The sequence below is a fragment of the Maniola jurtina genome, chromosome 15 (genome assembly GCF_905333055.1).
Source record: "Maniola jurtina chromosome 15, ilManJurt1.1, whole genome shotgun sequence".
NCBI lineage: Eukaryota > Metazoa > Arthropoda > Insecta > Lepidoptera > Nymphalidae > Maniola > Maniola jurtina.
In genome coordinates this window covers 6,316,327-6,332,082 of record NC_060043.1, presented here as the reverse complement: position 1 = coordinate 6,332,082, position 15,756 = coordinate 6,316,327, and the positions used below count along the sequence as shown (strand labels likewise).

The 15,756-nt window shown below is 37.0% G+C and overlaps 1 protein-coding gene across 2 annotated transcripts in view; it reads right to left on the bottom strand.

The window, feature by feature from the left end:
- Positions 1-10,682, bottom strand: part of LOC123872448 (dorsal-ventral patterning protein Sog) — a 136,749-nt gene extending 126,067 nt beyond the window's left edge. Inside the window, exon 1 of one of the 2 annotated variants that reach the window (XM_045916725.1) lies at positions 10,301-10,682. In XM_045916725.1, the coding sequence (XP_045772681.1) occupies positions 10,301-10,418 (118 nt within the window). In that variant the 5' untranslated portion in view covers positions 10,419-10,682. The remainder of the gene's footprint in view (positions 1-10,300) is intronic. The other variant, XM_045916726.1, reaches the window with a different exon arrangement.
- Between the last annotated feature and the right edge of the window lie 5,074 nt (positions 10,683-15,756).

Sequence of the window (15,756 nt, the reverse complement as noted above, 5' to 3'; positions counted from 1 at the left end):
AGCTACAAAACGTAGGTATACCATAAATAGGGAACGAACGTCTCGAGCACGAAGTCGCGACACTATCCACACTATAGATTTGCAGCGTTTCTGGAGCTATCACGGTGCAAGTGAAGAGCGGGCTTAGTATTTCTATATTAGGAAATCTTTGCAGCATTGAACTATTGTGTACCTACTAAGCGGAATTCCGTTAGACTCTTATATCGTAAGAACCGAAACAATCGTAGCAAGCAAAAATATTGCATTTTAAACTGTCATCAATTTAGTTAGGTAGATACTTTAGCTATCGTCAATTTATTAATCATCAAAACACTTATTATAACAAAGATTAGTGTAGCAATCAATTAAATAAAGTCAGTCTCAAATTACACTCTTATTTGAATGACCTTGTTTTGTATGTCAATGAAGTCATTGCTAAAAACTAATTGGGTAGGTACCTAACAGAAGTAATTTCCACACAATAACGCAGACTTTATTTATTAACCATTTGAATAACACCTACTATTATTTTCTTAATCTTTTAAAATGTCATACCCAGAAGCTCTAGTATTCACTCGGTAACCCTACATAGTTATCATGAACTGAAAGGTTTTTAACGTGATAGTTGAAATCAATTATAATAAAACTTCTCCTTTGAATCAATATTAATTATATATTATATTACTTGATTTACATACAGCTTGTTTGTTACTTAAGGAATACACTTATTCACAATTTATCTGTTTGAATGCCCAACAAGAACTAACTTAAAAATAGTCCGCTGTCCGGTCTTAATATCATATTTTCCATTCATTCTACTGAACTGAGAAGAGTCTGTGATTGGACTGAACTTAAACTGAATTGACCAATGGGAACCTCTTAAAATTCCATCCAATGAGATTCTTTCTAAAATTCAATGCAGTTGTAAAAACAAGTATGTGATTTGACTGAAACAACAAATTATTTACGTCAAATCACACACTCTCATTTTTCTAATCCTAACGAAATACTGAATTGACCAATGAGATCCTTCTAAAATTCTATCCAATGAGATTCCTGCAATTTTATAAAAAGTATCTGATTTGACTCAAACAATAGATAATTCAGTCAAATCACACCCTTAATTTTAAAATCATACCGAAACAATGAATTGACCAATGAGATCGTCTTAAAAATCCGTCCAATAAGATTCTCTCCAAGCTACAAGTAATTGTAAAAAAAGTATGTAATTTGACCAAAACAATAAATTATTTAAGCCAAATCACACACCCTCAATTTTAAAATCATAACAACATACTATTATTTGGAAAATCATGACACAATAGAACTGAAATATCAGCTATATATGATAAATCATAATATTATATGACAAATGAGGTAAGTATTGTTCGTTGTGGGTATTATCTAGCACCTTGTATACAATATTACAACTTACACACAAAATAAACACAAACACCGCATTGTGTACAAATACTTAAAACCCGACTAACCATTAACGTAACTGAATTCTCTTCTAGAGTTGCGAGGTTTACGCTTTCGTGCGGTTTCCAGCAACCAAGACTATTACTTCATTATATGGACATAAAAGTGCTGCCCGCCCTTAAACTTAGCAAAACTTACAAATTAATATAATTGAATGAGTATTTATTCGTTTATTCGTCGTTATTTAGTATGTCAAAAGACAAGAAAAAATGTGTAGATAATACGGAGGTAAACCAAGTGACATCATTAAAAATTTAGAAATTTCGTTTTACAAGTACATAATAATGTAGACAATTTGAGTTAAGAAAACATTTGCCAGTCTTTTGTTTGCTTTATGTGTGACTTCTATTGAAAGATTGGAGTAAAACCACAAAATAAATATATTAATATACAGTAAAGCGTCGAAAAATGCGTCATTTATTAGCGATAGGTAAATATAAAACAGGATTATTAGCGTTTATTGATACGCTACCGCCTTCGGGTTACAAGATCATTCGATAATGCACAATCATTGAGCCAAAAATAAATTATGAATAATGACTAATTATAATTTTTTTATTATATGAAAACACAAACCATTATCGTGCCTATCAGCACGTAGTATTTCAGCGTACTGTATTTCCTCGTGACATGGCTCACGTCGTCACAAGATATTATGCACTCGAGTGCGATCGCACCATCAACTTCTGTTTACTGTGTCATGGAGTAGAGCCAGCGCGTGCCAGCCTTCGTTATTTTATAAAAGCTGAAAGTTTCTCTGCGTATGGTTCCCACCCCAACACAGGGAACAACGAACAGCGAAAAAGAAGTTTGGAGTTTGGATCATGGTGGCTTTGAGAGGTAACACGTAATAAAGATGTAAAAAAACTTAAGTCAAAGTATAAAGTATAGAAATCACGTTATGCATTGCCAGAATTTTAAACTGTAGAGAAAACCAAGTAAAATCAATCGAACGGAATCTAAGAATCAATGCAGTGGTTGGAGTTGTAGGTACATTATTTTGTGTACTATCACATGAGTAGATAGATCACATAATATAGTCAATCTGCCGGTTTCGCTTTTATTAATACCTAACTACTATCCGTCCAACGGATTATCCGTTCAACGTCCAATTACCAATCGGAAAAAGGGATGTTGGAAGGCCATACAAAAGGTGGGCTGACTGTGGAAGAGGTTGGAAGAGGCTTTTACCCGCGAAGGGGCTCATGTTCCATAACAAAAATTATTGTTCACTTACTAACCATTGATACTAACATAGGAAAAATAAGGGAAATGTAATAACTAACAAAACTAATCTACTAAAATAAAAAGGTTTTTTATTTTATTATTATTATTTATTTATTAATTATTATCTACTATCCGCGTATTTTGTTTCGCTGTAGAGTTAACATTTTCCTCTTTTGCTTTTCCGAGATCAATAAAAAAATCTTCGGCAATAAAATATTCGTGAAAAAAATTTACGATGTCGTTTTCTTTGCAGAAAAAATTTACCTGACATCACTTCTTGGGATGCTCTTAAACTTTTTTAATAGCGCCGTAATTTAAATGCGGCTGTAAAATGCGTCTGCGGTGACTTTCCGTTATTTTCATGAGAGCTTAGTTATGTAGTTTATGCAAATGCCTCACATATTATTACAGATAAGTCGATCCTCACGATTAGCCGTTTATCCTTTGTGACTTAGAACTGCGGGATCGCCCCCACACGTACTAAGAGCTTGTAGGTACACTTGAGTAAGTTTTTGTAATACACTTAAAAGTTAAAATAACAGAGTTTACTCATTAGTATCTTTTAAATAAACCCTATTCCTAAAAAAAATGATAAAGTAATGTTTCGAATTCAAAAACGTACTTAGGAATTACCACGGATTCCTACAAATTAAATTATGAAATTGGAGCAGTACCTACCTATGTCATAATAATACTACTAATATTATAAACTTGAAAGTTTGTATGTATGGATGTATGGATGTTTGTTACTCTTTCACACAAAAACTGCTGGACGGATTTGGCTGAAATTTAGAATGAAGATAGATTATACCCTGGATTGATACATACACAGGCTACTTTTTATCCCGGAAAATCAAATTCCCACAGGATTTTTAAATATCTATACCCACGGGAACGAATTCGCAGGCATCAGCTAGTAATAAATATAGATACAGAGTGAAATTAAAGAAGCACTTTTAAAAAGAAATGTGTTTATCGATAAAAACCCGTAGATGCCATATGCATCGTTGTGAACATCGCCTAACAGTTTATTTATTAGACGTTACTTTAGCGAAACGAATTGATTGAGATTCAATGGTCGTTCAATTTTATACTCACCATCAATATTGCCCACTGCCTGAAATTGTAGTACATGAATATATTTTAGTCCAACTACGTTAGGTACCTATAACCAGCAAATGGTAATATTTATTTTTATAGCAACACAGTTTCAGCAACAACTTAGTATTTTATAGACGCTTCAATAAATGCTGATTAAATTGTAGTGAATTAATTCAAGAAACCGACTGCACAGTGTGTAGAAACCTACAAAACATATAATGACCCTTCAGTGATAGAGATTATCTCAGCCGGAGACATACAAAAGTATAAATTATTGAATGTTAAAATATAAGTTCCCGCAAGCTTTACTAAGTAAACGACTATGAATATCTATAGATTAGCGCATTCTAAGATTTCTTAGCAATTCATTGGTAGGTAATCAAATGTACTTATTATACTTATTAATATTTATTTTCAACCATTTTCTTCGAAAACAGACTTCAAAACTGATAAAGCCAAATGAATCGCAAGCAGGTGTTCATTATAAAGTAAAGCATTATTTTTATATTTTATTTGGATTCAATTTCTCTGACACGTCGCGTCGCGTCTCGCTGGATCGTCTAGACGAAGATTTTTTTCTCTTCTCGGTAATACGATTTTTGGCACGTATCTTAAAATATTTTGGCAAACATTCTGATTTTAATCCTACCCGAAAAATGAATGAAAGATGTCAAGAATGTTAGTCACTTTAATCTCTCTTGAAGTGTCCTTGGGTCTGTTATAATAAATTAGTCTTACTAGCAGATGTCCACGACTTCGCATACGATAATATTAGGTTTTCTTATTTCCTAATAGTTATCGGTTTATTATTTTCTTATAATGCCTAAAATCAAACAATTATTTCTTTGGTAATTGGAGTATTACGATAGATAAGCCCGGAGAAAATAAAAAATAATTATTAAATTCAAAAGAACTCGACTGTGCAGAAACTTATAAAACTTAATTAAACTTAATGAAAAAGAATACCTCAGCCAAAGACATACAAAAGTACGAACTGTTGATTGTTAAACATGTCCACGCCTGAGACACTCTTTAGCACTAGGTATAGTTTAATTGAGTCTTGTAGGCTTTTACGCAGTGGGATTTCGTTTTACCCAACTGCACTAGAAGAGGAGTCAATGTTTTCAGGTGCATGAGTTCATTAAATGCACTTATGGATGAAATTCTGAGAAACTAATTTTCTTTATGTCTCATTTTATGACACACCAAAATAGAATAAAATATCTCTACTATGACATTATCCTAACTCTTGGACGAGATTAAATGTATAAATAATTTGTAATTTTACGAAAAAGAATATTGTAATTAAAGGTGAACATTTTGAATGGCTAAAACATAAATGGCGTATAAGTTTCGTGCTCGGCAAAACACATGAACATACGAGTAGAAGAAATAGCGCTCTACGAGAAAAAAAAGAAAAGAAGAAAAATCGTCCCAATTCTATGTTTAGGGGAGGTACCTACCCTAAATATTTCCTTTTTCAAAATTTTACTGTACCAATTTGTCGGCGTGAATAATATGTATTAAGTATAATGCAAAATTAGAGGTTTCTATAGCTAAAATCGCATTCGGACAGACACAGACCGACAAGGCAAAAGTATAAGGGTCCCTACTTGATTACGGACCCCTAAAAAATTACACAAAGCCGAAAATAAGAAATCATATGATCGCAAAGGATCTACTCTATTCAGGATTGATATGCAGCCAATATTCTTGCCTCCATTCCAAGCGGCCATGATTGGTCCCAAGCTAAAAGGGATGCAAACTTAATACTTAGAACTTTATGAATGATATTACATTAATAAATAATAAATGAAATCGTAGTAGACGTTATTATCAACAATTGAATAAAACATTGATAATATGCCCATTAAATAATCAGTTATTAATAAAAGTGGGTATCACAATCATGATATTATGGAGATATCACCACTCATCTAAATGATAAGAGTATGTATTAATGTTACAATATGTTATCTCCTTTGCCATTCTAAATTATTATATACTTATTATTGTTTTTCTTGTTATACTGACCTAGATCTGACGAGCCTCCTCTAAACCGTAAGGCCTTACACAGATGGCTGTTTTTGTGTGGGGTCTAATAATATGAGAAATCTAGCAGACTTAACAATATTAACATTAGAATTCAAAACCGAGAAATGAAATAATATTTAGCACGAGTACCTATTTATTATCTACCACTGTCTTATTTAGAGAGGTACCTACCTACGTAATAAGTAAGGAAGTAATTAATCGTTTCTTGCTATCATATCGCCTGACCTTTTTGAGCATAGGTACCCAAAATTATAATTCCACGATTCGTAGCAAGCAAAATGCATAAGAAATTGTACACGTAGTAATAAGTAGCTGTCATGCTATCATTTCAAAACGTTACATTTCAGACATCCATGATAGGTATCTACCAAACACCCTTGTGCTACTACAAGCAACTACAAGATCAGCAACCAACCACCAACTAGTAACAAACAAACTAGTAAGCAACACTAGTAGGTACGCATCACCAACATGCATCAGTATTTTGCAAAGAATTCTTTGCAAATTGCAACTGTGTAATAGTAGAGTCGACATCAGTGAATGATGATCAGGATACTCTAGTGTTGAGGTGAAACGTAGGTACGTCGTTGTGTTTTAGGTGTGTGTAGTGTTGTGTAGGGATGATGCTTATTATATTTTGTTTGCTTGTTTTTCAGGCGTGTGAAAGTCGATCGGGGCGGACGGTGCATATCCAAAGGCAAGCGCATGCTGTGCTATGGTGCCATACAGATTTATCTGTTTAGCGAATTATAGAAAAGTAACTTGTTATACCTTTTATAATTTACAGACGCTTAGATACAGCTGCAGTAAAAAATACCTAAAATTACAAAAAATCAAAAATTTCCTTGATAAATCTTTAGGTGTACCTCTTTCACCTCTTTGTACTATGAGTTACCAGGTCACAGATGCCAGTTCTTGTGTAGGTGAATACGGTGAGCCGAATTACCTAACATGTGAAGGCAAGTGAAAAAGCACCAAGGCGGTTTTAAGCTTATGAGTAGCGTTCACTAAAACAGGACATCCTTAGGTAGGTAGAATTTCGTCCACTTCGTCCGTCTGTCCGTGTGTCAAAGCCATTTTGAAAAGAAACAAGAAATAAGATGAAGATGAGATGTAAAGTTGAAATCTGGCAGTTGAAACCGCTACAAAGATGTATCATATTATCTAGCATAATACATGTACAATAATAAATTCAGATTTTGAAAAAAAAATTATAGCTAAGCACTTACAAGTAGGTTTGTGTAATATCACATCAAAAGTCAAATTATACTAATTAGAATAGTTTGAGATGTTAGCTGGTAGGTGTTTCATAAATCCACCATAGCAAACTATATCATATCACATTCGATATATTACGTAGATCCACATCACACTCGCAATCGTTTGCAAAATTACGTTTTGAACTATAATAATCAGTCATAATAAAACACGCATCGATAAGATTGCAAAATCGTACGATATCAGTATAACTCGAGTGCTTACGAAATAAAATAAAAAGGACGCCATTTCAACTTGCCGTTACGCAATTATTTTTAGGTTATTTAGTTGGTAAGTATATATTCTGTATTCCATACGTTTGCGAATGGCAGTCCTTTGCAAGTTAAACGTTTTTACAGTTCCAGCCAAGGCCAAAACCAGCGGGGGGTTGAGACTTGAGGTTTGATCCGAGCCGAAATATTCGTTCGAGATAAAAATGACCTGCTGCAAAACCTTCGATTAATTATTTCATTTATAAATGTCCGCAAAATAAAGATGATGCCAAAAATCAAATATTATAAGTTAAGTTTTTATTTATTTAACAATATTTAATTTAGGCTAGTTTTGCACGGGTGGCCTTATTGGGAAAATTTTAAAGAAAATGCCAACATAATTTAAACAGGCGGACACACATATACTACTATGTAATTAGTGATACGTTTTTTAGTACCTAATTAGAGAAATTAGGTATGTATACTAAAAACGTGTTTTTTTGTTTGCGATATTCCATATTAGTACTAGAACTTTGTGAATAAAAATGTTTTTTTTTTACATAATAGGTATGCATAGAATCATTCGCATAAAACTGTGATAAGAGCAAGCAAGGCATGCAGGTAGGACCGTCTTAGGGAATGCAATATTCCAATGCAATATTCATAAAGAAAGCAAATGAAAAATCAGCAAGCAGATATTGATTATACGATGGATATAATGAGCGGAATTTGCTCACATAAAGTTTTGTAGAATATAAAATACTAACTATATTTGAAAATGAACAGTTCATTCTACGATTATAGAACATGTTGAGCGGGAAGGAAGTTATCGATAAATTTTTACTGACAGAATCGATATTGGTAACTGAATCATTATGAAAGCGAATAGGAAACCAAGATCTAGCTAAGTACCTAACAATATCGTGAGCGAAGCGAGCAAGTTTTCATAAGGGTTTTAAATAATAATTATATGCTTAAGTACTAGATATATAAACGAACATGAAGATTGATATAATCACATAATGATTTAGTAATGTATACTTCCACACTTATAATATTATAAATACGAAAGTATGTCTGACTGCTAGCTTTTCACGGCTCATCCGTTCAACCTATTTTAATGGTTACCTACAGAGGTTACTTACATCTCGAGGACGAACATATTATGCTTCTTTTTATCCCGGAAAATCAAAGCGTTCCCATGCGATTCTTAGATACACTTCTCAAACGGATGTTTAACCTATAAATATGGTATAGAGGAGCTTGCAACTCGGAAACTGATATAGACAACTTTTTATCCCAGAAAATCAAAGAGTTGCTACGGGATTTTAAAAATCTAAATCCACGCGGAAGAAGTCGCGGGCATCATGTAGTAATTATTATATATGCGAAAGTATGTGTGTCTGCTAGCTTTTCACAGCTCATCCGTTTAACCGATTTTAATGGTTACCTACCTACAGAGTTTTCTTACATCCCGAGGACGAACATAATATTATGCTACTTTTTATCCCGGAAAATCAAAGAGTTTCCACTGGACTCTTAAAGCCCCATCCGTTCAACAGATTTTTATAAAATTGAGATAGAGATATCTTGCATCCCGGAAATCGATAGGGACTACTATTTCCAGGGGAATTAAGACGTTCTCTTCTCTCGGAATTCTTTAAAACCGACAAAACGGACGAAGTCGCGGCCTGCGGGCGTCATCTTGTCAGTACAATATAAGCGCGAGCGAAGCGAAAAATTTTCCGAAAAAGATTTTCTCAACTTTTTCACTCTTTAATTTTTTACATTGGCCTCCAACTTAGAACTGACTTATAAGCTGATATTACATTTACGAAAACGCTTTCACGACATACTTTCCTATTAATTTCGCGTAATATTCGTACTTTCGCGACGGCAACACTGCTTTCGCGACGGCGATTTTAAAATATAAGCTCGCAGTGCAGTGAGTTTTATTCTATCGATCCAACATCGACGTATTTTTCTGTGTAATTTCTTTTTTAGCACATAATTGTATTAAGATCAAACGCATGATCGCGTTTACGAAGGCCTCACACAATACAACCGAGCGCAGTGCCGTTTTATCTCAATCACCAGTAAAAACTACCACTGATATTCTTGATTGACTATGATCCTTGCTACGTACAATATTTTAAATTATTGTACCGTTCGGCCCTGTGGCATACCGCAATGTCGCACTATGTTGCACTGGCGTAAATAAGCTACGAGTACTTAAGCAGATTTACGCTTGTACTCCTAGTGAAATTAGTATTCCTAGGAATACTATACGAACGATAGACAACATATTTGGTACCTAATCAGCAAATAACTAAAATAATAATAGTATCGTCTTATCCACATCTGAAAAGTTAAGGACATTAAAATAAGTGATCATTACATAAACAGCAAAAGTTTATAAACATACGTCAGGCCATATTTGATATTGATGTAGATAATACAACTCAACGTCTTCGGCCGATAAAAAAGATAAGTTGTATCACGCATCAAAAATAGATCACTTGACATTTCTCCGTGTATCGCATCAAGAAGAAAGCCGATCGCCGCGCTCACGTGGCTTTGTTTTTATTATCCCAAGGCGCGGACTCGGGCGCGCACGGTATCGCTTCAACAGCCATACGTCAAAACAAAATATCGATATATCGATCTAGCGCTCCGTGTCGTGTGACAGCTATCGGTATGACTAGCCACTGGCCACCACCGCGCACTAATCTATGTATGCCGTTTAGCCACTTACCGTGTAGTATTTCATTAATCGTGTCGCCCTACTACTACTATATCAGGTCAGCAAATGCGGAATGTACTTAATTATTTACATAAATAAACGTTCTAATCCTACACAGGTTGTAGCTTGTAACATTTTAAATTACGCAAACAGCTGATCTATATACATTGATGGTTAAAATTCAATTGAAATTGAACTCAATTCAATTCAATTGTTGAATTCAATTGAAGTGGTGTGAACTCACCGGCCGGTCTGGTGGTGCGTCTTGCGGGCTCGTCCTCCCGCAGGTCGGGCGCGTGGCGGCGAGCGAAGGCGGGCCCCGCGGGCGCCAGCAGCACCAGCAACACCAGTGCAGGCAGCATCGTACTGCCCGCACCTACCACTGGGTTTCCAACCTGCTAGACCGATCCCGGCCGCTAGAAGGCCACGAGCGGACCACGAGCTCACTATTTTCGCCGCGCGCGCTCGGTTTTCGAATATCTGAGGCGCGTATGCGTATTCGAACGGAGGCTCGCGAGGGGCGAGTGTGTCGCGGCAACTACGCGTCGGTACTATACGACGGTCGAGCCAGACTGAGGCGAGCGACGAGCGATTTCCCAGCTCGTGCGGGCGAGGGGCCGGCGCGCCCCTCGGAAAACGCGGCCCATCGCGGTACGGGCGGGGAAAATTGCAGCGCCGCCATCGCAGCCGCCCGCCCCGCCGCGCCGCCGCGCCGCGCCGTGCATGCACTCGCGCGCCCGCCGCACCAACACTCCATTCCTTTCGAATTCCATGTACTTATACCTACTCCGTGCCCACATGCTGCATTAGAAATTACTTTTTTTTAAATATACGAGTTATTTGTTTTTAAACTGGAAAATATTTGCAATACTAAACGTACATAAATATCACACTAATATTATAAAGGCGAAAGTTTGTATGTGTGTGTGTGTATGTTTGTTACTCCTTCACGCAAAAACTACTGGACGGATTTGGCTGAAATTTAGAATGGAGATAGGTAATATCCTGGATTAGCACATAGGCTACTTTTTATCCCGGAAAATCAAAGAGTTCCCACGGGATTTCAAAAAACCTAAATCCACGCGGGCGAAGTCGCGGGCATCAGCTAGTTCCTAATAATATGTAAGTGACATTAATGTTATCTATATTTATAATAAAACTGTAACTGGACGATTTCTGAACATTTAATATATTTTGAAAATTTTAATCGGAGAAAACATTATTATCCATATTATTACATAGAGTATAGATCCATAAACTATTTATTTTTAGTTTTTGTCAATCTGTCTGTCTGTCTGTCTGTACACACATCACGTAAAAAATACTGAACGGATTTAAATGTTTAGTTCAGTGGTAGCTGATACTCCGGGTTAACATAAAGGGTAGTTTTTATCCCGAAAAACAGGGATTCTTCGGGATACAGGATCAACATTTTTATCGATTTTACTCCATCACTCCGTCAAATTTGAACCGACTTTTACAATTCCTTTTTTTTCACAAAGGTTGTACTATCAGGTTGGTACCATGTAAGTTTGGCGAAGATTTGATGAAAAGTTTCAGAAATATAGAACGAAATTTCTCAACGGGTAGGTAACAATACGCAAATCGATCTCGATCAGTATAGGTAATAATTTACGAGAAAGTAGTCTCTTTACATAGCGCTTTACATATCGTAATACATAGCATACAGTACATTTTCATTTCTTCCTTATAAGTAACAGGTTTGTTTCCAGTAAAAAAACCGGCCAAGTGCGAGTCAGACTCGCGCATTGAGGGTTCCGTACTCTGGTATTTTTTCCAACATTTTGCACGATAACTCAAAAACTATTATGCATAAAATTAAATAAAAATCTGTTTTAGAATGTACAGGTAAAGAAAGCCCTTTCATATGATACCTACCTACCCCACTTATAACCTGTGATCTCCCAAAGCCACCATGACCCAAACTTCATAGTCGCAGAGAAACTTTCAGCTTTTATAAAATAACGAAGATCTGGACCGCGCTGGCTTTTAGTCCATAGGAAGGTATGTTAATTTTACTGTGTAAACATTTATTTAGATTTTGGCAAATGACCAGATTAGGACATCGCACCGCACCGCACCGCACCGCACTACAACGCATCACACCGCACCGCATCACATCCCACCGCACGGCACGACATCGCACCGCACCGCATCGCATCGAACCGCACCATTTCGCACCGCAACGCACTGCACCGCGTCGCGTCGCATCGCACCGCACCACACCGCATCGCATTGTACGGTACCGCATTGCCCCGCATCGCATCGCACCGCACTGGACCCGATCCAATCCGATCCGATCTCATCCCCTTTCATTCCATTCACACTTGATTTCTAGTTTCTTTTATTATGCTCGCCCGACTTCATACACCCATTACACGTGTAGAAACAAAAAATATTTTTTACTTTTTCGGTTTTGTGGTTATTGAAGTCGTTTTTTTTTTTAAATTTTTGAGGTTTTAAATTAAAATCTCTCGATAAGCCTTTAATCATCGTGAGTCGTGACCTGTGTCCCCGCACAACCTTAGGTAGGTAATCTGAGAGGACATCTCAACTATTGAAACAATACCTACCTGCTTCTGGAGTTATGTTTACAACTTAGCTACATATTACCTAATCCCATTTGTCTTAGTTCTTGAGATATAAATCTTGAACACGAATCAAGTGACAAGCTTATTCGTAAACGATGTGAAGCGAATACCAAGTGGGTACGCATACGATACGAGTAAGAAAAATAACATAGGTAGTACCTAGTTTATATATACCAATTACCAATGGAGATAAACTTCGGTTTTTTAAGCCCTGACCCAAAAAGAGGGGTGTTATAAGTTAAACGTATGTATCTGTGTATCTGTCTGTGGCATCGTAGCTCCTAAACTAATGAACCGATTTTAATTTAGTTTTTTTTGTTTGAAAGGTGGCTTGATCGAGTGTTCTTAGCAATAATCTAAAGAAATCGGTTCAGCCGTTTGAAAGTTATCAGCTCTTTTCTAGTTACTGTAAGATTTACTTCTCGGGGGTGTTATAAATTTTTAATTTACACTTGTTGTTCTACGAGTACGCCAATAATAATTTGGAACTGAGTCCACAATTTATAGCTTCATCTGCAGCCCAATAGGTAAAGCAGTCCGACACTTTCTCACGAGGTTTTCATCGACCTTCCGTTACAAAATCCTCTGCCTCTGTGCTTTTTATTCCCCAGAGTTGTGACCTCATTCCATTATTCACGTAATAGTAGTAGTTTCTTTGGGATAATATTAATGCGGTGGGTTCCCAGATCCTTCCACATACGACTCGACAAAGAGAACGAGATTTCGTCTCTCGGGTTTATAGTCAGGTAGGTAAGTAAGTATACTTAAATATTATCAGATGTGTGTGATGCTAACTAGGGCCAACGGTTTTGCGTGTTCTCTAGTCAAATTTGGACCCTCAAAGTCAGTCATCCATCCAATTGCCGACTTGGGTCACGGTCAACGTTGTTTGAAAATTGCAATCACTTGAACATGCCGTTGTCACAACTAGGCCACGCCCTGAGAAAGCGTCGTCGGCTTATCGCACTGATTGTGCTGTGTTTTAGGACGATACAAAATGCTAAAATGGAAGCGGGATAATCTTAATAGCTCGTTCACACAGGCTGCGTAAGCGTAGACGTAGCGCGTACCATTGCGTTGTAATGTATGGAACTATATGAAACATGGCACACCGCTTACGTAAAGCGTGGACATATGCGTAACCCAGTGTGTTAGGGAATTACGCGCGTCACTACGCACGTGTCATGAGTACGTGCTTGGTGTGAATCGGCCTTAAAGGTTGTCGGCAGTTTATACATAGCCGTACTTAGTTTCTACCCCCTTATCGGTTTATAAATGGTTTCGTACCGTAAAACACTTGGCGGTACATCTTTAATCGATAGTAAAGGATGTAAGAGCGCCACGAGCGAAGCCTAGACAATATGAGCCCATCTACGTAACAAAATTCTAAGAGAACAGCTGATTAACAGACAACGCGCTTGAAGCATGATGTTTTGCACAGGAGTTTAGGTAGAGCTCTGTCCATAAAAGATGTTAGTATCAGAACAGATGGTAGTAACAGAACCCTATACGTACTTACGTATAGGGTTCTGTTTGATACGTAATCCTAGACAAATATCTCAGTGGGTGTTAACCATTTTTCATGAGTCATCAACCAATCATCAGGGATCAAAATAGAAGATTTACAGGAGAATCAGAGTAACCGACAGAGCTAAACGGGTTAGAAAGTTGAAATGGCCATGGGCAGGGCACATAGTTCGAAAAACAGATAGACGTTTGGGTCCCTAGGTGCAGGAATCGCTAACTCGCATCGGAAACTGCAGTGTTGGAAGTTGGACGGATGAAATCAAGCGAATCGCAGGGAGCCGCTGGATTCAGGCGGCGTAAGACCGTTGCGTTTGAAAGTCCCTACAAGAGACCTACTCGTATGTCCAGTAGTGGACGTCTATCAGTTGATGACTCCCATTCTTGTTCTACCGCGTCAGCACAAATTCAAGATGCAATCCGTTAACTGTTTACCTATTTATTTATTTCTCTGCTAGTTTTTTACGGCCGGTCCATTGGCCCTATTTTAGCTTAAGGTAGAGATAGCTTGCATCCCAGAAACGGACAAGGGCTACTTTTTGTCCCGGAAAACTCAAAAAATCCTACGAGATTTTTAAAGAATCTAAATCCAAGTAGATGAATTCGCGGACTTCATTGCCTATTTGGTACAGAGATAGCTTGCACCCCGGACGTAAAAAGGGTCGATTTATACTAGCAGCGAATAGAAGCGAATTTCTTAACACAGCATGTTGCCCGGCTGAAAAGTTCGCGGAAATTCGTGCGAATTTTATTTCACTTTATTTCTCGATTGAAATTGGTGCTAATACATGTGGAGATAGAGGTCATTATGTGATTCGCTGCTAGCACATTATTTACTACTTACCAATCTATTGGATAGAATCAGGCGTTACTTTGCGGAAGTTCATGTTTAGCAAGAAACAGTTAAAAATTATTTTGCTATAATCCGCCAACAGGATAAATCTGTATAGTCAAACATGCAGTTACAAGCTAAGCACCGCTTACCTCCCCAACCAAGCAATAAAGCCAAGTTCCCAAGCAAGCACTGCCACCACCGGGGCGAAACGTGCGTCGAGAGTAGTGGAAAAGTCTTGTGTGGTGTTGCATGTGAATGGTGGTGGCAGTGCTTGCTTGGGAACTTGGCTTTATTGCTTGGTTGGGGAGGTAAGCGGTGCTTAGCTTGTAACTGCATGTTTGACCATACAGATTTATCCTGTTGGCGGATTATAGCAAAATAATTTTTAACTGTTTCTTACTTACCAATCTATTACTTTTCATCCCGTAAAATCAGAGTTTGAGAGAGAGAGGGGTTTTTATAAATCCACTGATTTATAAAATATCCTAATTTCACGACGACGACGTCGCGGGCATCATTACGTATTATAAGAAGTGGCACAGTTTATCCTACACGTAATAAATACATTTCATTTCAATGTCCATCTTGAAGGTTTTTACTTTTTATTGTAGGTGGTAAATATATACCTACTTATAGTAATTATCTTACAGAATTGGAATTATAAGTGAACGGTAGGTACCTACTACCTACACTTCTGTGCAACTGTGCCAAGAAAATTGATTTTTAGCG